The following is a 25,961-nucleotide window of genomic DNA, read 5'->3' as shown; positions in this document are numbered from 1 at the left end:
TCCGGCTGCCTTCCAGGATGGAAAGGACACAAGGTTGATTGGAAATGGAAAAAACATCCAGCATCACAGTCCTGTCCCGTAGCATGGGAGGTGGCTGAAGAGGCCCTGCAGACGCTGTCAAATGGCTCTGGGTCTCCTCTACCTCCTTTTTGTTTGTTTGTTTGAGACGGAGTCTCGCTCTGTCGCCCAGGCTGGAGTGCAGTGGCGCAATCTCGGCTCACTGCAAGCTCCACCTCGCAAGTTCAAGCAATTCTGCCTCAGCCTCCCGAGTAGCTGGGATTACAGGTGCCCGCCACCACGCCCAGCTAAGTTTTTGTATTTTTAATAGAGACAGGGTTTCACCATCTTGGCCAGGCTAGTCTCAAACTCCTGACCTTGTGATCCACCTGCCTTGGCTTCCCAAAATGCTGGGATTACAGGCGTGAGCCACCGCACTCAGCCTCCTCTGCCTCTTTCCATGCACTGTACACAAGCTGGTATTTATCGTAATATGTTGTTACTAATACATTGTTACTCATTGTTTACTTGGGAAGAAAAAACCGTAGCATTTATTTGCAGTCCAGAGGTGGAAGTTGTGACTCCAGCAACATAATCGTGTGACAGCTTTAATGCTCACTCCTGAACTTCATTTGGGCCAAAAGCGTCATTCTGTGGTTCGAGCACTTAATGATTAATGGAGCTCTAGAGGGACTTACCAGAGGGCAAGGATCGAAGGTTTAACGGTTGTTACATCTCCAGATTCTAAAATGGATCCATCGCTGTGGTTCTGTACCTGCCTGTCGGTGCCCACACTCTGTCCAGTAGAGATGTCTTGGGTCTTCTGCTTGGAGATGTGATGTGTTCTGGAGCATCTTTTCCCTTTTCCTCTCCTCCACTTCTCCTGCTGGCTGCCCTTGGTGCAGGCGAATCCAGGGCCTCATCACTCAGCCGGCTGGCTCACCACATCATCGTCCAGCATTGTCAGGAGGCACCGGTGGAACAGAGCCCTACAAGGCAGGGTTTCAGATTGAACATGAAAAAGGACGCCATTGTGGAGTGTCAGAGTCGTGTGTGCAATTAGTGAAGTGCTTTTATGGGGCAAAATACAAGGAACCAGGTCCCCCCGGGGGTCCCGAGAGGGCAAGTTGACACTTGCCACCTCCACCTGGCAACCCACAGAAACTCAGCGTTAGGCTGTTTCTCACAGTATCGTTACAGGTACAGGGGTCTGGCTTAATTGGCCCCTTGACGCCATCAACCTTACGTTGCAGATCAAGAGGCCAGATACCGATTAATCTGAACTTTAGAACATGGCCTGTGAACAGTGTGACTTCAGGTTTTTAGAAAGCTGAGACCGTGCTTGTGAGGGTCTCCCGTTGACAGCATTATTTGACGGGCTGTCCCTTTGACAGAGCATTATTATTATTATTTTTTTTTTTTTTTTTGAGACGGAGTCTCGCTCTGTCGCCCAGGCTGGAGTGCAGTGGCCGGATCTCAGCTCACTGCAAGCTCCGCCTCCCGGGTTTACGCCCTTCTCCTGCCTCAGCCTCCCGAGTAGCTGGGACTACAGGCGCCCACCACCTCACCCGGCTCATTTTTTTTTTTTGTATTTTTTAGTAGAGACGGGGTTTCACTGTGTTAGCCAGGATGGTCTCGATCTCCTGACCTCGTGATCCGCCCGTCTCGGCCTCCCAAAGTGCTGGGATTACAGGCTTGAGCCACCGCGCCCAGCCTGCATTATTTTTTTTCTAGAGTTTAAAAGGTGGCTGGGTATAGATTGAGAAAAGGGATTAGGGTAATTGTCTTTAGTTGCTTTAGACATATCTTTTTAAACCATCTACTTTTTATGATAGGAGAAAGAACAGAATTCTTACGTGACTCTGGTTTTGTGTATTTTTTCTTTGTCGTGTTTGGTTTATGAAACATTTAATCGATGCTTCAGAACTTCCCTTCAGAGTCAGAATGGTCTGTCTCTGGGTACATCTTTCTTAGGGTGTTCTCTCTGTTGTTCAGTTCAGTGCCTCTGGAACTTTCCTGTGGGAAGCCTGCAACAGCATCTCCCCTGTTACACTGTCATAAAGGGATTTTTTTTTTTTTAAATCTGATCTAAAATCACAAAGAACTTTCTTTTTTAGATTAATAATTTCCTGTGTTTTTCCTGAAGCTAGGGATTATGTTTTGTTTACCGTGAATTTATAGCACATGAAAGTAAAGAGAAAAGCGAGCCATGGACAGCATAATCTGGCTAATTTTTCTTAAATGGTCAGCTTAGCATTTATCTGTTAAAAGAGGGAGGGTATTTAATAGGCGGTTTTTAGCTGCAGGTTCAGCCAGACTTTGTTAGAAAAGTCAGTGGTTGCAGAGTGTCCCTGCTGTCTGGCACAGGGTTCAGCAGCAGGTCCACTGGTACAGATCTCTGAGGATGGGAGGGCCTCTGCGTTTGCTCCATGGGACGCTCTCCAGTCTGTATAGATTTTCTCAGAAAGATGGAGATGGAGATTGACATATTTTCTGGGGTCTAAGTAGCAGTGCCCTGATACTCTTCTTCCCGTATAGCCAGGAAAACAGCAGCATCTCAGTTCGTTTTGTGTCCAGAGGTTTCTCGAGTGGCATTAGTGCATTGGGCTTTAATTGGTGCTTCTGGGTTCTTTACAGCTCAGTCAGTAGTTTACATACGTTTGTATTAGATTTCTGTTCTGAAACCCACACTAAAAACCACACAATTTTCTTTGAACACTGCCGTCTCTTTACAATTGTAAACTGAGCCATATTCACATTTAAAGTATACCTTAAATACCCTGAAAGAGAGGGCTCACTTTGCCACAGCTCTCAGCATAGCTTTCCAGGTGGCTTTTCTTCCTTCTGGTGCCTTTCCTGTACACCGTCTTTGCTGTCTAGAACGGTGGCACACCAGGATGGGAGAGGTGGATCTCTGGCCTTCAGGCTGTGAGAACCTCGGAGCACAGATAGGATGTGGGCTCTACCCCTTGTGTTCGGGCCGCTCTCATGGAGTCACCTTCGGGGCACATTCCCAGGCCCACTCTGCATGTAAATGGTGGAATTTGGTGTGGATGGGAGGGATGAAATGTAGAGAACATAAACACAGTAGAGATCAGCTGAACTTCGTAGGGTGGCACTAAAAATGATCTTTAGGCTGTTCAGTCTCTGCATATTGCTTTGCTGCAACCTTGAACCACATGGAGCTGTGTTCTGTAGACCACCTGGTTTTGTCCATCCGTGGGTGGAAGCAGATGCCCAGGCTGGGCACAGGAAGTTCCCAGGCGCTGAGGGAACCAGCCACCAGGAGCAGCCCACAACTGACCCTCCCCCGTGGCCTCGGTTCTCAGGGCCCCGGTGGCTTTTCTCGAGCCGACCGTGTGGAATTGTGCCTTTTGCCAAAACAGCCGTTCTCAACTCGGCTCTGCGGGTGAGGGGTCATTGTTTTTAGTGACTTTTGAGCTATACTTCACATACCATGAAGTTCACCCATTTTAAAGTATACAATTCATTCGTTTTTAATATATTCACAGAGTTGTACAACCATCACCTCAATGGCTTGTAGAACATTTTATCATCCCCAGAAGAAACCCAGTACCCTCTGGCTGCCTCCCCCGCTCCCCAGTCCTAGGCAAGCACTCGTTCTTCTGTCTCTGTAGATTTGCTGGTTCTGGGCCTTCACATAAATGGAATTATATGTAATATTTGGTCTTTCATGACTGGCTTCTTTTGACTTAGCATAATGTTTTTGGGGATCATCCTTCTTTGTAGCATATGTCATTACTTCATTCCTCTTTACTGCCAAATATTCTGACTCGTATGGACGGACGGCATTTGTTTCTCCATGCGTCAGCTGATGGACATGGAGGGTGCTTCAACTTTTAACTGCTGTGAGCACGTGTGTGTAAGGTTTTGTGTGGACATATGCCTTCACTTCTCTTAGGCATATTCCTAGGAGTAGAATTGCTGGATTGTGTGGTAACCCTTGTTTAACCTTTTGAGAAACTGCCAGTGTGTTTGCTACCATGGCTAGACCATCTTCCATTTTCTCTAGCAGTGAGTATGGGTTCGGGCTCCGTCAGCACTTGTTATGGTCCGTCTTTGTGATTTTAGCCACCCTGTTGGGTGTGACTTGGACCCCACTGTCGTCGTCATTGCTTTTTTTTTCCCCTGTTGACCATTTGCATATCTTCTTTGGAGAAAGGTCTAGTAAGACCTTTTGCTCATTTTTAAATTGGTTTGTCTTTGTATTACTGAGTTATAATAGTTCTTTATATAGTCTAGATACAAGTTCCTTATCAAATACAATTTGCAAAAATATTCTCTTATTCTTTGGGTTGTCTTTTCACTTGATGATGGTATCCCTTGAGGTCTAAAGACTTTAACTTTTTTTTTTTTTTTTTTGGGACGGAGTCTCGCTCTGTCGCCCGGGCTGGAGTGCAGTGGCCGGATCTCAGTTCACTGCAAGCTCCACCTCCCGGGTTCACGCCATTCACCTGCTTCAGCCTCCTGAGTAGCTGGGACTACAGGCGCCCGCCACCTCGCCCGGCTAGTTTTTCTTTTTCTTTTTTTTTTTTTTTTTTTTTGTATTTTTTAGTAGAGACGGGGTTTCACTGTGTTAGCCAGGATGGTCTCGATCTCCTGACCTCGTGAACTGCCCGTCTCGGCCTCCCAAAGTGCTGGGATTACAGACTTGAGCCACCGTGCCCGGCCTTAAAGATTTTAACTTTAATGAAGTCCAGTGTATCTCCTTTGTTTTGTTGAAAATCATTGCCAGGGTCATGAAAATTTATGCCTGTGTCTTTCCGAAAAGTTGTATAGTTTTAGTTCTTTGGTCTCTGGAGTTTATTTTTAAGAGCCTGTTTCTCTAGCTCTTGAAGAGAAGGGTATCCGAAGAAATGGCCACTGAGAAGAGAAGGGGAGGGAGGCTGAGTTTCTTTCATGGATGGAACGTGGTTTGGCTGGAAGCTGGCGGGCTCAGGATGCCGCGTGGGTTTCTTTTCCTCCTTTAGGCCTCAGTGTGTGTGGCCCTTCTTAGGGAGCCCGTTCACTCCCTGCGCCTCATGCACCCTTTCCTGGCATTTGTCACCAACATGAGTCTACACTTGCTGGTTTACTGGATTTTTCTGAAACTTCCTACTGAACTGTAAGCCTCTAGAGGGCAAGTGCTTCTCTGTTTTAGTCACCATTTTATCCTCAATGCCCAGTCGACTGACTTGTTGGAGAATGATGTTTCCTGGATTTCATGTCTGACATAGCAAGGTGCTGGGAGAGAGTCAGCCATCCCTCAGACTTGGGGAGGCCCTCCAGGCTGAATTCACCTCCAGGGAAAGCGAGGGAAGGGGACACATGTCCCCAGAGCTTATCGGGGGGGTAACCATGGTCACTGTTTATGCCAGCAGTAAAAGTCCTTTTCAGCTGTGAGTTACATGTCAACAGATTGAAGAAAGAAGGTGGAGTGTATTATTTTCTAATTTCAGAATTACATACTGAGATGGATAGCCATTCAGTGAGCAGTCTCAGTATGGAAGGAAGGCAAACTGTGCCGTATTTCAAAGTGGACCCCACGTGGGCTCCCATGTTGTACTTTTTGGAGCCTTTAATAGCACCACTGTTATTTAAAAGAGCCTATTTGGAGGAAAATAAGAAGCATTCCAAGTTTTCAAAAGTAGTTAAGATTTGTCTGGCTGGGCGCGGTGGCTCAAGCCTGTAATCCCAGCACTTTGGGAGGCCGAGGCGGGCGGATCACAAGGTCAGGAGATCGAGACCACGGTGAAACCCCGTCTCTACTAAACATACAAAAAATTAGCTGGGCGCGGTTGCGGGCGCCTGTAGTCCCAGCTACTCGGGAGGCTGAGGCAGGAGAATGGCGGAAACCCGGGAGGTGGAGCTTGTAGTGAGCCGAGATCGCGCCACTCACTCCAGCCTGGGCGACAGAGCAAGACTCCGTCTCAAAAAAAAAAAAAAAAAAAAGATTTGTCCAAGACCACACAAGTGAGCAAGGTCGCCTCCTTTGTCATACTTGACGACAGTGTTTGATGCTTGTCATCACTCTTGACCCTCGCCAGGATCTCCATGTGCATGTCGAGTGTGATGGCCCTGGCAGCACTTGAGATGCCCCCCATTTTGCACATTGCTGCTGCTTTCGCTCTAACCGGTGAGATGTAGACAAGAGCTGTAGGAACTGACGCCAGCAAGGGCAGTAAGAGCCGCCAATGCTTCATTTGTCCTCTTAACCTTGTGCCTAGGAATTGACTAACCTGGCTTTGTGGCAGCAAATAAAGTAACTTTTAATTTCCTTTAGTTTAAAAAATAACATTCAGATTGCAGCCCTTCAGAAATAAGGAGCAGAAAAGGGTAAGAGAGAAAAGAATGAAAACACAAATGTGGACAGCTCTGATGTGATCACCGCACAGCAAGAGGTTCTTTTCGTCCTTCCGTCCGACCGCGCAGGTCGACGGCCTCCACCGCTCCAGAAGCCCCCAGGGCAGTGCCCCACTGGAATGCCGTCTGCCTTGTGGCTGCTCTGCAGAGACCCCCTTACCAGCCAGTCGGCCCACTGTAAAGCCAAGTTAAATCTAATTTAAGGACACAAATTGACAAAGCAGGTTTGTTTATTGCAGGGTAGACTTATTAACTTGGAAAAGCCATGAGCTCTGGTCTTTCTGTTTACAGAAATAAAATGGAACTTTAAATGAGGTTTAATGGGCTTCCCAGATCATGTTCCCTGGACAGATTTTTTTTTTCCTTCTTCAGCAGTAAATTTGAAAATCAAAAGGACTGAAAAGAAAGGGGAGTGCTTCCTGTTATAAATAGGACTGGCGGCATTCTTCACAGCATTTTATAGCCTCTCACTGTGCATTATAATTTCAGAGTAGCTGAAAAGCATTCCAGGTTTTCAAAAGTGGTACATTCACTCAGAAGCATTTATCAAGCATGTGCTATGTGCTGGGCATTGGATAGGCCCAAAGATGGCCCAGAGGCCCACGCGCTCCCCAGACTTGCATGATACGGTAAATAAATAGAACAGACTAGCGGAGAAGGACATGGCGGTGCAGAGAGCAGTGGGAGCTGGGAAGGCTGCGAGCCCAACTCGGAGAGTGGCCGGTGGGGGCACATTGGGAGCTGATCTCTGGGCTGCAGAGGTGAGCTGGGAGATGTGGGCGCGTCAGATCACTCAGAGTGAACCTGGGTCTGCTGGATGAGCTATGGCCACAGCAATGCCATCTAGTGTCACAGCAGATTTCCTTGTGCCCCCCTGTCTGCTGACCCCAGCATAACTTCCTTGTTAAAAGGCTGAAGGCTACTCGGACATACTTGAGACTTTGTAGTGTCATCAGAAGATGGACAGACAGTGAGCTGTAGTGTATGAACAGAAGGGCACCATGCCAGTAAATGCAACAGTGGCAAGCAGAGAGAAGGAAAAACCCAAAGTAATATACAAGTCAAGCCTCCCTTACCCAAGATGCTTGAGACCAGAAATGTTTCAGATTTCAGATTTTTTTTTCAGTTATTAGGATATTTGTATTATACTTAACTGGTTGTTTCCCAAATCTGAAAATCCAAACTCTGAAATGCTTCAATATCCCAAACTTTTTGAGTGCTGACATGACCTGCCCACGCCCCCCTCCCCCCGAGCACGCGCACACACACACACACACACGCACACACATACACACAGGCATGCACACACACACAAAATGCTCACTGGAGCAGTTCAGATTTTGGATTTTTGAATTTGGGATACTGAATAAGTATCTGTATTGATTGTCGCTGTTGGAAAGATCAAAATTGAATTTGACATGATTGGCTAGAATTTCATGTACACTGGATTCCGTATTTGTGTATAGTCATCTGCTTATAATTTTTAAATGTTTAAAAATAAAGCAAGGAAAGCAGCTACTAGAAGGAGCCCTATGTGCTTTTGTAAGCGTGGTGACGCGCGTGCACCAAACTGAATCCTGGCTCCAGCACTGCGGTGGAAGACAGCGGGGGCCGTCCTGTCTTTGGTCTTGATGGTCTTTGGTGGTGGCACTGCGGCTCCCGGAACCAAGTTGGGTGGACTGGCTGAGTTCTTAGAGCTCATCCGCTCTGTCTCGCGCCTGTAGCCACGTCTGCTCAGGCCTTCGTGGATGCTGCTGATTTTTCAGGCAGAGTGATTTTTTCTTTAAGACACTGGTTTTCAGACTGTCTCCACTATTGGGGTACTCTAAAGACACAGTACCCCTTTTTAATGAGTCTGACTCAGGATGAATGCCAGAGCATGTGTCTTTGTATAGGGGAATTTGACCTGCAGAGGGAGGAATAAGGCCCAGGGTGTGAGGACCAGCGTTTAGGAGCACCCTGGATTTTCTGGTGGGGCTGTGCTAAAGCTGGCCCACACCCACTCACAGGGCCATGGTTCACCTTTTGCCTCATCTCTGTGTTCAGCGACATGGTGTTGGTGGATGCTGGGGGGCAAACACCAGTGGACCACCGTGTATGCTGTGCTCTGGGAGCCATAGCTTTGACACTCGTCTAGAGAAAGGATCCGCCAACCCCAGCCTGCGCCTCTGCAGCCCACTGTCTGTTCTCGTAAATAATGTTTTATCCAAAGGCAGCCATGCCATGCCCACGTATTTACATGTTATGTAAGGCTGCTTTGACCAAAAAGCCAAAAATGCTCAACATCTGGCTCTTGAAAGAAAAAATTTACCAGCCTGTCTTCTAGAGTTTACTAGGAATCTGGTTCTGAAACATGAAGATATATCTTGGGTTAAAAAGAGATTAGGGGCCAGGCTCATGCTTGTAATCCCAGCACTTTGGGAGGCTGAGCCTAGGAGTTTTTGTATTTTTTATAGAGACAAGGTGCCACTATTATCCAGGCATAGTGGCACGCACCTGTAGTTCCAACTACTTGGGAAGCTGAGGTGGAAGGATCACTTGACCCCAGGATTTGGAAGCTGCAGTGTGCCACGATCATGCCATTGCACTGCAGCCAGAGCGGCAGAGTGAGACTCTGTCTTAAAAAAGATTATTTTTAAGAAGAGATTAGAGTAGTTCAAGTTGTGAGGAAGCTTCAGCAGCTTTTCTATTTCCAAGAAAAAAGCAATCAAATAAGGGGGAGCCCCCTTCACCATCTCCTAGTTAACATTATGGACATACAGACGTGCCCATCGTCATGGGCCCTGTGTCCCGAATCCGAGATGTGGTTTCTGAGCGGCCCTCCTGGGCGTGTGCCGTTTTTCTAGCGTTGCAGGAAGTCCGAGGAGCAGGCTTCCCTCCGCACTGTGTTTCTGAGCCTTCTGGAGTTCAGCTCCATGGAACCTCTTGGGCAGTGTGTGGTAAGTTTCCTGCAAAGGCAGAAGTGGCGTCTGGCTGGGGCTGAGGCTGGGGCAAGGCTCAGGGAGCCATCTTTACAAATGGTTTGCGAGATTCCCCGGTGCCTGTCCCTGGGAGACTCTTACTGCTCCTGGGACTCCCCTGCTCCCTCTGCTGTCCTGCTGCGAGTCTCAGACCCGGCCCAGGCTTTTCCTCAGCCATGTGGCTCCTGCCTCCTGTCTGGTGCCAGCCCAGCCTGTCTGTGGCGCTCCCTGCACGCTGGCGCTCTTCTAACCCCCATCCTGGGGAGCTGGAGCTGGAGTGGGGTCTGGTCAGTGCAGCTTGCCTGAGCCGACAAGGGTCCAGCCTGGAGCATTGGGCTCTGGAGGCCGAGCTGGTGTGCAGGTTTTCACCCTGTGGGGGAGTCAGGACACAGTGGGTCATGAAATCCATCTAGTAGGTCACCAAGCAGCATTTTAAAAAAGGAAAGAAGAGGCCAGGCGCGGTGGCTCACGCCTGTAATTCCAGCAGTTTGGGAGGCTGAGGTACGTGGACCATTTGAGGTTAGGAGTTCAAGACCAGCCGGGCCGACATGGTGAAACCCTGTCTCTACCAAAAATACAAAAAAATTAGCTGGGCCTGGTGGCACATGTCTGTGTTGCCAGCTACTCGGGAGGCTGAGGAAGGAGAATTGCTTGAACCCAGGAGTCAGAGGTTGCAGTGAGCTGAGATCGCACCACTACACTCCAGCCTGGGCGACAATGTGAGACTCGGTCTCAAAAAACAAAACGAAGAGAATAAAAATACCAGACTGCATTGCATGTAGTGAAGGAAAGCGTTGGAAAAGAACACTTTGAATTCAGTGTGTGTCTGTATGTTCTACACATACACATTTGTGGATACGTCTGCACACATAAGTATGCATACGTGTTTGTACTGACCATCCCTCTGCCCCACACCATTTCCCAGAGCCTGTCGTGCAGTTGGCTGCCATGAACGTGCTTGGGATCAGTGAGCCCCATCCTCATAGCCAGCGTCTGTGTGTGCTTCCTTCCATGTGCCTTTTGGATACCCAGACTGCATGTCTGCTCAGGCCTCCCAGGTGGCTCAGGCCTGTACCACAGACATACCCCGTTCTCCCTGTGGTGGTCTCTCACTGGGGTAGGGTCCACGATCCTGGAACCATTACTTGGATTCCTTGAGAATTTTAATTCTCTACGTCAGATATGTGCCTACTGTGAGTGGGCCTCCACATACCTGCCCTTCATTCTCACCCTGGATTCCAAGACCCTCCCACCTGCACCCAATCTCAAAGATCCAGTCGTGTGGAGCACTCCTGGGAGAACGTTGAAATCTTTGCTGTCATTACCCTGTGTTCGTGGAGGCTTTGGAAACCTGAAAAGTGCTGCAGTCCCTTTCCAGCAGTGTAAATGGCACCTCTGTGTTAAACCACACCTGTACACTGAGTGAGGGCAGCACCCTCATTTTTTTCTGTTTAGCGTGTCCCATAAGCAGAAAACTGAAAAGCAGATTTTCAAAGTAATTTTTATTGGACTAAAGTATTCAGGAGTGCACACCTGTGTGTTGTGCAAGTCAGCTTCACTGTGATGACATGGAAAGGATCCAGAGACCCAGATGCCCCTTCTTGCGAGAGCTGTGCTAATTTATTCCATATGTGAGCTCTCGCCCATTTCTGGCAGGCCAGCCAGGCCCAGGCCGCACCTGCTCTTCCCCCTCCCAGGCCACCTGCTTGTGTGCCACCCAGCGGCAGCGGGAAGAGATGAGCAGATGAGCACGTCCTTAGTAGGCGAGGTGTCGGGTGCTTGAGAGGCTGGCACCAAGGCAGAGGCGTGGGTGCTGCAGGTGTGCAGGACCCTGTGCTCATACTGCCACGGGCAGCTCTGATCTCACTTCTCCATGCCATGTCCCTGTTTCCCTTCTGCCGTCTTGTTCTTTCTCCATTTGCCCACTCTTCTTCCCTCCCACACCTACTTGATCTTTCCTCCCTCGCCCCGTTGGTCAGGGTCTGGGGTCTGGGTCTGTGTAAGGCTGAAATATGTGCCGACCCAAGGCTCTCGGTGATGCCTGGCATGCATTTGGAGTGACTTGATGAATTTTAGTCACAGTTTTAAAGGTCCTTAAATTTTTCAACTATATTTAAAAATGTGAATATTTAAAGTGTACCATTTGATTACTTCTGGCATATGTACCCATGAAACATTAAACATAAATGAAGAGAACTGAGAAGCTATAGGAAGAAGAAAATAGATAAACTCAACTGTATGCAATTAAGAAATACAAGCAAAATCACCATGAACAAAGTCAGAAAGACAGATTAACAAACCTGGAAAAAGCTGCAGTTTCATCAGAGAGGAGCTAATTTCCCTAGTACTCAGAAACACTCAACAGATTAACTAGAAAAAGCCAGTGATCCAATAGGAAAAACATGGGAAAGAATATGAATAAACAGTTACTAGAAAGGATTTTATGCTCATGAAAAAAATGCTGTGGCGTGGCCTATAATCCCAGCACTTTGGGAAACTTAAGGTGGGAGGATGGCTTCAGCCCAGGAGTTTGAGACCCACCTGGGCAGAGAGACCCCCATTTCTGCAAAAAGTAATGTAAAAAAAAATCAGCTGGGTGTGGTGGTACATGCCTGTAGTTCTAGTAGCTACTTGGGAGGCTGAGGCCAAAGGATCACTTGAGCCTGGGAGGTGGAGTCTGCGGTGAGCCACTGCAACCTGGATGACAGAACAAGACCCTACCTCAAACAAACAAAAAAAAGAAAAGAAAATAGCCATACTCAACTGGTAATAGAATGCCTAAGCTGCCCCGACGGGGATGGGGGCTCTCTCACTGCTTCCTGCAGGCTGGCAGCCCCTCCCAGGCTCTAGCTCTCTCTATTCCAGAAACAGACTCCCATCTCTTCAGGCCAGTGGGTAGCTACCGCTTGCATGGTCTCTGGTACTTCACCGTACCTGGCTGGTGTCCATAATACTGTCCCCACCTTTCTAATTAATCCCTTCCTCAAGTTCTCTCTTCATTAAAATCGAAGGACCTCATGGACACCATTTTTCACTTATCAAAAGTTTGATGATTCAGTAGTGGTGATGGTACAGGAAAGTGGGGTCTCACATCGATTTTGGCAGGACTGTAAATTGCTACAACCTCATGGAAGGCAATTCAGCAGTCTCTCAAAGTGAAGACGTACACCCTGATCCGCACACCCCACATCTGGGAAGTAGCACACAGCTACTCTCGGGGCACGGGGTGACCGCACCTCGTGTTACATTGCATCAGAGGTGGCTTGTCTTCCTGTTAGGATGTGAACAGTGTCTGTCTGTCAGGGTCTCGCTAATCATAGAAATATTTGGAGTATCATAGACGACCCTGCAACCATTAATACAGGGAATGGGAAGTCTCTTCCTGCACTCAGGAGAATCATAAGTCAAGATATTCTATTAAATGTCAGTGTAATTGTATAAAGTAAATCTATATTTTTGTCAGGGTACAGAGGAACGCAGTCCATGAAGTTATCTTTGTTAGAAGGAAAAGGAAAGACACATGGTGCGTAAAACACATTGGCACAGTGGCCACCTCCACAGCCGGTACTGAAGACAGTCTCTGGGGACAGGGATGAGGGGAAGGCCTTACAGTATATGGTACATTAATCTAGAAAAAAGAATTCTAAAAAGCTGGGAAATAGAAACTGACTTGTTTGGGGGCGTGATTCATTTGCTGATCGATGTCTGTTTGGTTGGGTCTAAAATGAAAGTTACGTTTTTCCCCCATCCCTATCCCCAGCTGCACTTGGTCCAGTCTCCTAGGGAGCCGAGCTTTTACCCTGATTTCAGATTTAAAGCTGAGATCTCCAGTGCAGTCTAGGTTTGGGGTAGCCTGTGGCTGGGGAAGGGTCTGATCAGGTTCTCCTGCCGCCTTCCAGGCCTGGGGAGGCGTGGGGGAGGGGACGCTCTTTCTTAGGTCCCTCCGACCCTTATGGCCACTCACCTGCAGGCGGCCCCTTGTCCTTCGTGGCGAGCGGCCACAGCTGGCTGTCCCCCGGAGGCCGGGTCACGTGTTGCTGCTGCCAGCATCTGCTTTCCTGGGCACGGGACGGCACCGTGCGGTGGCTCCAGGGAGGCCTGGGCCAGCCTCCAGCACTCCCCCGGCTGCCAGACAGGGTGGGAGCAGAGAGGCAGCCAGGGAGTGTGGCTTCACCCCTGAAAAGCAAACTCCTTCCTAATTGTGCGGAGAAGACAACTGCTCGGGTCCACAGGGAGGCCGGTCTCCCCGCCAGGTGCTGTGAGGAGGCTGGGGACCAGAAGAGACAGTGAGGGGTGCCCGCTGGTGCCAGGCACTGTCCTGGGAGCCTGCAGTGTTCCTGTTTATTTTTATTCTGACTGAGGAAATTACAGAAAGACACGTTGACCAGCCTCGTTAATAAATTCAGACCTCTAGACTGGACCGCTGTCCTCTGGCGGGCGCTGTGGAGCTCTGTGGCCCCGGCTCCCTGGCCGTGGGGCTTTCCTGCCTTCTCGTTGCGGAGGAGCTTGCGGTAGGAGGGCGGAGCTGGCCGTAGGAGGGCGGAGCTGGCCGTAGGAGGGCGGAGCTGGCCGTAGGAGGGAGGAGCTGGCCGTAGGAGGGCGGAGCTTGTCGTAGGAGGGCGGAGCTGACCGTAGGAGGGAGGAGCTGGCCGTAGGAGGGCGGAGCTGACCGTAGGAGGGAGGAGCTTGCCGTAGGAGGGCAGAGCTGGCCGTAGGAGGGAGGAGCGTCCTTCACGACCATGAAGCCCCTCGGTGGTCTGGAGACGGATCTTCTGTCAGGGCACCTTCGGAAATGCTGCTGGGCTTCAGTGAGACGGATCATCCCCACTCCCTGTGGTGACGAATGGCGTGTAAATTGTGGATCCTTGAGAGTTTGGGGGAGAAAAATAAGGATTAGGCTGGGCGCAGTGGCTCACGCCTGTAATCCCAGCACTTTGGGAGGCCGAGGCGGGTGGATCACCTGAGGTTGGGAGTTCGACACCAGCCTGACCAACATGGAGAAACCCCGTCTCTACTAAAAATACAAAATTAGCTGGGCCTGGTGGCACATGTCTGTAATCCCAGCTACTAGGGAGGCTGAGGCAGGAGAATTGCTTGAACCTGGGAGGCGGAGGTTACGGTGAGCCGAGATCGTGCCATTGCACTCCAGCCTGGGCAACAAGAGTGAAACTCCGCCTCAAAAAAAAAAATAAAAAAAAAAAGAGAAAAATAAGGATTTTCTTTGTTTCTCAAAGGAGCGAAGAGAAGTGAAGACTGCGCGTGAGCAGGAACTCTCCGGCCTGCCCGGCCTCCTGCAGCATTTCTGCGATGTCTTCTCAGCATCCTGTCGCCGAAATATTGACATACACTTAGCTCTTTGTAATGAAAGGACTTGTTGTTTTTGTCTTCTCTTCGTGGGGTGGGAAAGGGAGTGGGGCTGGGAGGCTGGGCTTGCTCTGTCCTTCCTGGTTGCTGTTAGCCTCCAGGGGTCACAAGCCTGGGTCTCTTATTAATCTTGACAACAAACTATTTCTAACAGTAAGAAAAGTGGAAATACTGACCTCAGATTCGCGGTGAAAGAGCGTCTTTCACCCGCCATCTCCTGGACCTGCACCAGCTGTGGGCTGCGCTGCCTCCGGCCCCCGCCCCCACCGAGGGCCTTGTTCTACTAGGAAATAAGCCCCAGTTTATGCTTTGTTGTTTCTGTGTGTGTAAATAATATGAAGGAAAGCACAGAAAGAAAAGGAGAGGCGAAACCCTCCATTTTCACAATCAAATTTATACACGTCCTGCAAGCTTTAGAATGACTGCGGTCGTGGTGGCGTGGCCAGATCAGGCAAGCATCGGTGGTTAGAACACTTAAAGAATACTTAGAAGCCGACAGGTCTCACCTAAGGGGCCCTCCCTAAAAGCTGCCACAAGTAGGGTTTCTCTTGTGCCGTTAAGAAAATGAGGCTCGGCCGGGCGCGGTGGCTCAAGCCTGTAATCCCAGCGCTTTGGGAGGCCGAGACGGGCGGATCACGAGGTCAGGAGAAGGAGACCATCCTGGCTAACACGGTGAAACCCCGTCTCTACTAAAAAATACAAAAAAACTAGCCGGGCGAGGTGGCGGCGCCTGTAGTCCCAGCTACTCGGGAGGCTGAGGCAGGAGAATGGCGTAAACCCGGGAGGCGGAGCTTGCAGTGAACTGAGACTGGGCCACTGCACTCCAGCCTGGGTGACAGAGCGAGACGCTATCTCAAAAAAAAAAAAAGAAAAGAAAAGAAAATGAGGCTCTCTCCCTGAGTCTCAGAGCAGCAGCCCCTGTCCTCAGCTGTCTCTCCCGTCCATATGTGGCCGTCTCTCCAGATCAGACCAGCTTGCCCGAAAGCCCCTTCCACCTTGGGTTGCTGGTGCCCGTCTTCACAAAGCTCACAGCAGATGACGCCTCTGCTGGTGTGTGGACCTGGCAGAGGGCACATTAGGTGGCTGTGAGTTGGAAGAGAGATGAGGGATGGAGGCGTCCAAGGGACAGTGTGGGCATAGCTGGGCGCGGTTTCTTCCAGTGGCTTCCTCTGGCATGTGATGGCGAGCTGGCTTCTTTGAGCTCTGGTCACTTGTTGTTGCTGTTGGGGAAGTGGAGGGCTCTTCCTTGTATAGTCTGGTGTTAATTTCTGTTGGCTGTACAGGAAAGCACATTTTGTTGAAGGTGGAAAGATTTTGCCGCCCCGGCCTCCTTCCCGTTTGCTCTGAGGGCAGAGGCTGTCAGCCCCTCCCAGAGGCCTGCCACTTCAGTTCTTCAAAGGGCCTGGCTGCCTCCAAGCCCAGGGCCGCCCAGCAGAATTCCTGAGTTAACACCGTCTCAGAGGGCACTGTGGCTTGGGGGAAGGATTCCTTCCAAAAGATTGGTTTCTCTCCTTCAATCTTAACTGTTTGCATGTGAACCTCTTGAGGGGAGATTAAAGGAGAGATCCGGCTAGGTCAGTGGATAATGATGTCCTTTACAGGGACCCTCGCCCAAATGTTGACGTTGCTTACATTTTATTGCCGCAAATATGTCACTGTAGAGTATCTCCCTCTTTCACAGTCAGTAAAAACAAGGCGTGATAGAAGGAGGCTCTTCTAAAATACACGTAATCTCCTCCATGGATGGCTGAGGTTGATTCAGTAATGGAGTAAAAAATGGTCGACTTGGTATAACTGAGAGGGCTTTGATGCAGTGGAAAAAGGCAGGGTACTGGATTCTGGAAAACAAATTGTAGGTGAATCTTCCTGTAGAGAATGAACCTGCAGCGCCGAGAGATGCCGCCTGCTCCGGCGTGTGGGGAATACCTTGTGCAGGGGGCTGTGCCCGTGTCCAGAGGGCGGCCGGGGCTGGCATCGGACTCTTCCGCTGTGTCTGGAGGTTCGAAGAGGGTGGGAGTGGGGGTTCCCTCCGAATTCCTGCAGGTGAGCTTCTGATGAAATCTATGTGTTACAGGCACGGCATCCACCTTTAGCTTGTCCGTTTGCAATACGTTGTGCAGACCTGCACGCTTGTGGGTACGCAGCAGGAACTGTCCGCCTCAGAGGTGTCCTGGGCTCACTCCTTCCCCAGACTCGCAGAAGGGAGCGCTGCCGCTTCCGGGGAATGGGAGAGCAGCGTCTCTGCCTCTTGCTGTGTCTGTCACAGATGAGCAGCACCGAGCCACGTCTGCTGTGGGAACTTAGGGAGTGGTGGTTTGAAAGGGAACACTGACTCTCAGCACCCTGTAGGAAGGGGCACCAGCAGCACGGTCGGAATGTGTGTGGAATTTTCTCGTTACGCTTTGCGTTTAGTATCTGTCATCTTGCAAAATCATGTTTAAAACAGTGAAACACCTGCTTTTCCCTCTGAAGTTGACTGGCAGCTGTAATTAGCACTGTGGTTTCTTTCTTTAAAAAGTAAACTGACTGTGCGCAGTGGCTCACGCCTGTAATCTCAGCACTTTGGGAGGCTGGGGCGGGTGGCTCCCGAGGTCAGGAGATCGAGACCAGCCTGGCCAACATAGTGAAACCCCGTCTCTACAAAATTTAGCGAGGTGTGATGGCAGGCGCCTGTAGTCCCAGCTACTCGGGAGGCTGAGGCAGGAGAATTGCTTGGACCCAGGAGGCGGAGGTTGCTGTGAGCCAGATCGTGCCATTACACTCCAGCCTGGGTGACAGAGCGAGTCTCTTTCTCAAAGAAAATAAAAAGTAAAAAAAAAAAAAAAAAAAAAAAAAAAAAAAAAAAAAAAAAACTAAAAGAAAATGTAAGCCTAAGTGTGTCAACAATGCCAGTCCATTTGAAAGCACAGCTCTCTGGAGTACAGAGGCTGCTGGTCACTGGGCCGGGTGGCTGGGGTGCCTGCCCGCGTGTGTCTCACTGGGCGCTGTCTTGTTCCTCCAGGTTCGCCATCGCTGGTGTGAACTCATTGTTAAGCACAAGTTCACAAAAGCCTACAAAAGTGTGGAGAGGTTCCTTCAGGAGGATCAGGTAGGTGTCATCTTGCAGCGGATGGGGGTTCGGTAAAAGCTGTCCCCTGCGCTTCACACAGGAACCCACGTTCTCAGTATCTCTTTCATAACAAATAAATAATCTGTCCCAGGGATTCTTAAGGACTGGTAGGATCTTACCTAACGCTGATACTTCTGAGCTGCTTTTTTCCTCTCTCAGCGTCTTTGAAGAATTGAGTTAGGCACCTTCAATGCTGCCTTGTGGCCCACATGTCATCCGATGCTGTGTGCTCACACGTCACGGCGTCTCCAGCCCCTGCTAGGCCATGCTTGTCGCTTGGTGATGCCGTGCGGTAGATCCCTGATCAGTGGCCCTCATAGAAAGTACACGTGCAAGTCAGACTGGGAGAACCCTGACAGGACAGTCTCGGTCTGTATCTGCACCTGCTGTGCTGTGCTAGGCAGGTTTCCTTCCTGTGAGAGCTTTTCTCACTGTTCACAGGGACAGCCGTCCCTTCCTAGGAGCTCACAGGCAGTGCGTGTGCGGGAGCGGATCTGGGGAGACCTTCATCGGCTGCCTCTGATGTCTGCAGTTTGTCAGGTCACCAACAGGTGTGTCCTGTGACACGTCACAGCCTCCCACACCCACCCCATTTCCCCACTCTCCGCTCCCTCAGCCTCTGAGTGAGTGGCCTGCCAAGCGCTGTGGGTGACAGCGTGGAGCTGCCTTCCAGCTGGGGTGGAGAGTGGGAGTGAGGCAAACAAAAGGTCTCAGTGTGGGGACAGCCAGCCAGTGAGGCCTGAGGCCTCATTATTCCCACAAAGAAAAGTACATGCCTTTGTACCAGAAGAAATGTCACATTTGCACAGCAGAGCAAGAGGTGTCTCGAAAAACATACCAGGAGTTGTAAGGACAGAATTTAAGAGCAACTTTAAGGTCTCTTCTGAAGACCAGAAATCACTGCAGTATATTTAGAATCATGATCTTTGACAAATAAGGATCACCATGTCTGGGCTTTTTTAGGTCAGCGCTTTTGAACCCTTCACTGCGGAGTTTAGCTCTTGCGCTGTCTTTGAGGCCCTTCGTTTAGTCGTTGAGTCGGAATGTGACTCACGGCGTAGCTAAGCCTGGCACGAGGGAGTAGGCAGATCCAGAGGGGTCCCTGGGTCTTCCAGAACGTCCTTGGCTATTTTAAAAATACAGGTGTGTTTGCAGCATCGTTGCCACGCAGCAGAGTCGGTGCGGGCCGCGGCGCAGGGCCGCGGAGGAACGGGCGCGGGCGGGGCGGTGTCTGCAGGCCTCGTGATGTGTCTGCGCTGCTCTCGCTTGTTTCCCTGGCAGGTGAGGGACTTGCTGGGTGAACTCAGACCAGCTACTCCTAGGGACACACTTTGCGGGGCAGGAGTCCCGCGTCTCTGTCAGGCCACACAGGCCTTCCACGTGGTAATTCTGGAACCATCTCTGTCTCTGTTCAGAGCATTCCTGACACGGCCGTCATGGTGGGAATGCCGGCTCATCGTTCTGTCACCAGCGAAATCATCGGAGTCTGTGGAGAGAATTGGGAGCTGAGGATTCCTTGGGGTTTTGAGAACCAGGAGGAGACAGGGATTGCAGACTGCAGCTCCCAAAAGCGCAGTCACCCCGCAGTCTCCGTCTTCTCTGGGGTCTTTGCAATTTCTAGACCAGCAAGTGTGTGTGGAACAAGCACAGACTGAGGTCATGTGTGCGTGTATGTGTGTGGGTGCCCACGCCTTCGCCTGATGCCCTCTGGCCTCTGTGCCCTGCAGGCCATGGGTGTGTACCTCTATGGGGAGCTGATGGTGAGTGAGGACGCCAGACAGCAGCAGCTCGCCCGCAGGTGCTTCGAGCGGACCAGGGAGCAGATGGATAGGTCCTCAGTCCAGGTGGTGGCCGACATGTTATTTTAACAAGGTGATTCTTTCCCTTTCTTTTTCTGTCATTTAGTTCTAACCAGATACTCCTCTTAGGAGCCAGCTAAATAAAACTGAATAGTTAGCCAAGACCACCCGCAGCATCAGTAGTTGGCTCCCTGGCCGGGGGCCTGCAGAGTAACTGGCCAAGTGGGTGCTGGGCTGGTATGGGAGCCCAGGGTCCCCGGAGCACCTCGTCTGACTGGGGCTGTCCACCTAGAGGCACAGTGGTGCTCCTTGGCCCTGTTTTGGCCACTTCAGGTTTTAAAATCTGTAGGAACAAAAATTGTAGGGGAACATCTTGAGTAGGTTTAGAGATGGAATGGGAAGCCTGGTGGAAGCGCTGGTCCAGTCTTCAGGGTCACGGCTCACACAGGAGTTCACGCGGCCATGTGACTCCAAAGCCTAGCTTCTGCCAGCAGATGTTTTCTTCTAGCCATGTGTGAGCTGGAGGTTCCTTGGGCTGTCCACGCCTGGTCATGGGCCGGCGGGAGGCTCTCCAGGCACAGGCACACGCAGCACACACAGGCATGCCCCACGCAGAGTAGCCGCGGCACACGCAGCGCACACACCACACGCAGCATATGCACTCCATGACCCTGTGTCTTGAAGGCAAGTCCTACTTTTTGCTTTGTTGTGTTGGAGCGGAATTTCTACCGTGGCTGATACTGGAGTCAGTTCTGGATTATTTAAATCACTTTCTCTGTTAATTGTGTCTGGAATTAACCTGTTAGATTTACTTCCTAGCAGTGAGTTGCTCAGTATGGGTTTCTACACTATTAAAGCAACCTCGCCGTGGTACCTGAAGTTTTGCCAGGACACCTGGGATTTCTTTTCTCTAACAGTCATTATCATTTCTGTGTCTGCTCCGTTTTGCTTCAATGTTTTATATGATATTAATAGGGGATGTCTAATTTTGTGTCTTTAAAAAGACTTCATCAGATCTGAAGCATTTTTCATGTTATAGCTTCTCTGTAATTTTTCATGGACATTGAATATTTGGTGTTGATATTCTTCGCTCAGTTTTGAACATTGAGTTTGCTTCTAATGTTTTGTGCTTACGAAAACCATTTCTGTGTAATGTGTTTAAGTAGCTTATTTATCTGAAAGAACTCTAATAATGAAAAGAAATAAAAAGTTTTTCCGAAGCATGATCATATTCCAGAAGAGTCAGGAACCACGTGTGCCAGGAAAGGGAAACGGGGAACGAACTACTGAGTGTCACGTAGCGAAATGCCTGCGGGAGACATGACCCGGCTCCCCTCCAGGACGGGCCGGCGGCACACAGACTGCGCACTTACCTCACTGCCGGCCTCATATAGTCATCAGTATAAACAGTGTTTCTCTTTCATTTTGTTATTTCGTGGCATTTGTGTTAAAGTGTGTGAAGCTACAAAGCCAGCTAGTCCTGTCGCCATTCCCACCGGTTTGGGGTCGCACCGCGGGGCTCACCCTTTGCCAGTCTTTATGGGGGATTTTTGCCCAAGCAGGCAAAGGAGTCATCTTGGTCACAGGTCTCCCCTTTCCCCCCTTCCCGACATCTTTGTTCCTGTCCCCACCCCTCAAGGTGAATCCAGGGGTTGCCAGCCTCCCTCCCAGCCAGTTCCTGTGAGGAACAGTGGCCGGGGCTGCTCCCAGGGCCCTTCCAGCAAGCGGACCTCCTGACCTGAGAGTCCCCAAAGGCTTCCCAGGGCAGCTAGAATCTGCCTGGAGAGAAGGGATCTTGTCCCTAAGGGTTAGAGGCAGTAAACTAACAGCAAGGACAGCTGCCTTTAGCAATTCTGTGTGTCACGTGCTTGGTCCCTGCATTTTTCATCAGTTCCAGAGCTGCACTGGCATTTTTATGGTCATCTCTTGAGTCCCTTTGATTCAAAAAATTATACCTCTAGGATGCCAACTAAATGAACAGCAAACAGAAACTCCACCTGTTTGCCTGTGTAACAGGCGTGAAGGTGGCCGTGTCGCCGGCGTCCTTCCGCAGAAGCCCGGTGCGCGCAGACGGCACGGGGCGGCGCTGCTCTCAGGTGCTCTGGCTGCTTGGGTTCCTGGCATGCTGATTTGTGACTTAAGATTAAAATCACATTGCCAGGGATTACCACGCAACCACGACCTTGGCTGCTGCTCCAGAAGTCGTGGTCGCACTCGCTGCAGATTGGAGGACAGGTGCATCTCATAAATCTTCTTTGGAAACAAAAGAAGCCACCAGCTGAGGAAGATGCTCGCCGGTCACCGTCCCTTTATTTGTGCCCAGCGATGACCTCTCTGACAAGGTGCAGAGCTTAGCTGATTGGTGAACAGTGATTGGTTTCTGCTTTGTTCACAGTGGCTAAGTTCTGCACCTGAAGAGAAGGTGAGATGGGGACAGTTAAGTTGGAGCCGCTGGGGCAGAGGCTGTTGCTGACGGGCGGGCCGCTGCTGCACAGTCAGCTTGGGTGCCCAGCGCGATCCTGGAGGATGAGAGACCACTTGGCCCGAAGGATGCACTATCTCCTGCCGGGAATGCTAGCTGCGTACTCAGTCCTTAAGTCTGTCCACAGAAACATCCACTAATCGGACATCTGTCTGAAAGGTCAAATGTATTGAAAGTTGCAAAAATTATTCTTACAAAAAACTGAAACCAAATGCATCTCATCAGTCGAGTGAAACCACGTGGTGGTTCATGCTGTGAGCGGGGCGGGTGGGGCTTTCGGAGGCGCTTCTGTTCTGGGCGCGGTGAACCCTCTCTTGTATTTGCAGTCCAGGCCTCCGCATCTCCTGCGCCACGGACGGTGCCCACGGAGCTCCCAGCTGAGGCGCTGCTTCTCCGGGCTGTCGATTGGACCCGCCCTCCGGTGCCTACTGAGCTGATATCAGTTCTCATTTTACACACTGGCTCAGTTCAGCAGGAACAGGAGTCGAGCCCTTGAGCAAAAAGCCTTCGTGTCTGTAAGTGCCCGAGGCTCAGGAGAGCTGGGGCTCCCACTTGCGGCAGAGAGGCCGCGTCCTCCCTGGCCCGGCGGCAGCACGGTGCCAGTCATCTGTATGTGCTCCTGCGGCATGGGGCTTTGTAGACTCAGAAAACCCTGCTGGCAGAAAGTTAAGAGCTCCCAGGCCTGAAGGCGGGACACAGTGCCAGCAGGGGGGCGTTTGCCCCCATGTGTGGGGGAGCCAGGGCCCAGCTCTCCCACGGCAAGGTGAGCGGAGACTCTCTGAGAGCAGTTAGAGTGGGTGCGGGTCTGAAATGGGGACTCCTAGCAGCTCTTGTGTACGCGAAGCCTGAGTACAGCCTGCTGGTGCCGACGGCCACGTGTGAGCAGGCCAGCATCACACGGCTCGCTGTGACCTGCCCTTGTCCTGTGATTAAAGTCCTCTCCTGAAAGTGGAGAGCAAAGGCACACAGAGATGCGCGCTCACAAGAATTCCTCTTGGCGACTGGGTAATCAGTTACTGCTGTTTCCTTTGCAGGAAAGATGCCAGCGAGATTCTTTCATTCACCTCCTCCTAGCCTGGGGGACTGACCCTGGACATCAAAGGAGGGATTATGTGGCTGCTAAAGCCATCAGCCCACAGCCCCGTTCAAGTCTTGGTGCTTCTCTTTCCCAGAGGCTGGTCCCAGCCAGGCACACACAAAAGGCAGATTCTCGTAAACGCGGCCTCGCGCCCTGGATCTGGAGTGGAGCTGCTCTGGGATTTCGAGTTCTTCTGCACAGATGATTAAATATATCCGAGAGACGCTGGGAAACCTGCTGAACGTTTTACGTTGGTCTGCTCAGCACATGGCTGGATGTGGATATTTCTGTAATTCCAGGAAGTCACACAGCTCCTGTGTACCAAGACCAGTGGGCGCCGTTTGATGTAAAAGAGCAGGATGAGACTCTAAGATTATTCTTAATAAATGTAATGGATTTTTTTTTTTGTATATGTGTTTGCTTCTGAATTTCATACTGTTTAAAAATAACAAAGGCCGGGTGTGGTGACTCACGCCTATGATCCCAGCACTTTGGGAGGCCGAGGCGGGTGGATCACGAGGTCAGGAATTTGAGACCATCCTGACCAACATGGTGAAACCGCGTCTCTACTAAAATACAAAAAGGTAGCTGGGTGTGGTGGTGGGCACCTATAGTCCCAGCTGCTCGGGAGGCTGAGGCAGGGGACTCGCTTGAACCCGGGAGGTGGAGGTTGCAGTGAGCCAAGATCGCGGCACTGCACTCCAGCCTGGGCGACAGAGCAAGACTCTGTCTCAAAAAATAAAAATAAAAAGCACATACAGGAAAAAGGTATTCTTCACGTTCTGGTGTTCCTCTCCCACCGCCCTAGTTTATTTGTTGTTTTCAAGGTAGTGTTAGTTCTCTTAGAAGCCTGAAAACAAAAGAAATTTGGCTGGGTGTGGGGCACTCTCTTCTGATAAAATGGAGAGCCTGGGCATATTCAGGCACCGTGGGAGTCTGGTGGTGTGGTTTTTCTTTCTCCACAAGGTTTAGGGTATAGACAGAAGCTGGGCACTGACCTTCCTGGGTGCTGTCCATGGGCAGAATGTTTGACAATGCCTGGAGAAGGCCTTAGGAACGAGTGCAGCCATGGGCCCCATGCGAGGCTGGGCTGAGCCTGAGTGCACTTGAACAGAGCCACAGTCTCCTCTGCCTGGCTCCGGGGGCACCACAAATTCTGGCCTGTTTGGGGTGAAGCGGGGCTGTACCGTGGATTTCCGTTAGAAGCTTTGGACTGAGAGGCCGTGGTCTCCAGAACTCTGTTTTCTTGTGCCAGTGACTGATTCCAGAAGGTTCTTAGGATTTGCTGTCTGCTGTCACATGCCTTTGCGTGGGGCTGTATGGCTGGCTGTGCCATCGTGGAGGACGACTCGCAACTTGGCTGTTTGTGTAGTTGAATAAACACAACCGCTGCGTCCTGTGGAAACAGAATGAACAAATGAACGATGCTTTCTCTCTGCACTGCCTTTTTTTTTTTTTTTTTTGAGACAGAGTTTTGCTCTTGTCGCCCAGGCTGGAGTGCACTGGCACGATCTCGGCTCACTGCAACCTCCGCCTCCCGGGTTCAAGCGACTCTCCTGCCTCACGCTCCCGCCACCATGTCCAGCTAGTTTTGTATTTTTAGTAGAGACGGGGTTTCACCACGTTGGTCAGGCTAGTCTCGAACTCCCGACCTCAGGTGATCTGCCCGTCTCGGCCTCCCAAAGTGCTGGGATGACAGGCGTGAGCCCCCGCGCCCAGCCCTCCCTCTCTCTCGTCTTTCTCTCTGCGCTTTCTGAGTGTGTTTGGCTTTCACTGAGGCAAAGCCGGGAAGGACCCTGGGAACAGCGGCCAAATGCCCTGCGAGGCTCCCGCTGTGTGCAGACGCTTGGCACCTGGGCCTCTCGAGAGCTGCGGGTGGCTTCACCGGCCCAGTGGTTTGGGGTGATCCTGCTTTTCCAAAAATTGAAAGCCATGCTTTGTCTTCTTTAGAAAGCACTAAAGCAAAGCTGAACTGCTGAATAGGTGGGCTCTGCACAGACCGCTAATCCCTGGCTCCTCTGAGTCACCGGGTCTCGTGACTTGCTTTGACCACCGGAGATCTGACCCGTGGGTGGCATAGATTCGGTGGACCTCATCAGAACCCGACACTGGTGTCACGGCTTTGGCCGAGGTCCTGCCAGCAGAGTTGGTCTTTGCTGCCTCCAGACCTGGGGGCACCCTGCCGGTGCTGGGGCTGCCGCTGGAGGTGAGGGAGGGAGGGAGCCGGAGGGCAGCACTGCTCCTCTATCCAGGCAGGAGGCTCCCTGAGACTGCGACTGCCCTCGCCGGCGTCCTCCACCTGTGCCTCAGCAGACTCTGCCGCTCCTCTGGCATCTCCTAAGAGACTCGAGAGACCCTCCAGCCAGGGCCTGGCAGAGAGGCCTCGAGATTCCAGCTTGAGGGCAAACCAGGGTCTCGGGGTCAGTAGGAGACAGACGTGACCAGTCCTCTTCCATTTTTCAGTGAAGTATCACATCAGAAACTAGCTCAGATTGAAGGGCGTGTGACAGGACTGAGGCGAGAAAGCTCACTGCCTTCGCCCGGCCATAGCGCCTTCGGAGAGCTGGCGTGTCTGCGCGGGGCACGGTAGTCCTGGGTGATGAAGAGGAGCTGTCTGGGAGAGCAGGATGTGGGTCTGCCGGGGAACCAGAGTTCCCACTGTGGGTTCACCTGCCGCGTGGCAGGGTTTGAACGCAGGTCCACGTGGCTCGGAGCTTTCCTCCACGCCACGACGCCTCCCCAGCCGTGGGCCCTTCTTTGACATCTGCTGAGGCCTCCGTGTCCAGGCACTCCCGGGACACCACCTTGT

At 51.1% G+C, this 25,961-nt stretch overlaps 1 protein-coding gene across 1 annotated transcript in view; it reads left to right on the top strand.

Annotated features, from left to right (window-relative positions):
* Positions 1-23,558, top strand: part of LOC105501523 (chromosome unknown open reading frame, human C9orf3) — a 355,937-nt gene extending 332,379 nt beyond the window's left edge. Inside the window, exons 17-19 of the mRNA XM_011927517.1 lie at positions 17,686-17,772; positions 19,521-19,665; positions 23,109-23,558. Of these exons, the coding sequence (XP_011782907.1) occupies positions 17,686-17,772; positions 19,521-19,661 (228 nt within the window). The 3' untranslated portion in view covers positions 19,662-19,665; positions 23,109-23,558. The remainder of the gene's footprint in view (positions 1-17,685; positions 17,773-19,520; positions 19,666-23,108) is intronic.
* The last annotated feature ends 2,403 nt before the right edge of the window (positions 23,559-25,961 follow it).

The sequence above is a fragment of the Colobus angolensis genome, unplaced genomic scaffold (genome assembly GCF_000951035.1).
Source record: "Colobus angolensis palliatus isolate OR3802 unplaced genomic scaffold, Cang.pa_1.0 Scaffold72, whole genome shotgun sequence".
Lineage (NCBI taxonomy): Eukaryota > Metazoa > Chordata > Mammalia > Primates > Cercopithecidae > Colobus > Colobus angolensis.
This window is presented reverse-complemented; position numbering and strand designations above follow the sequence as displayed.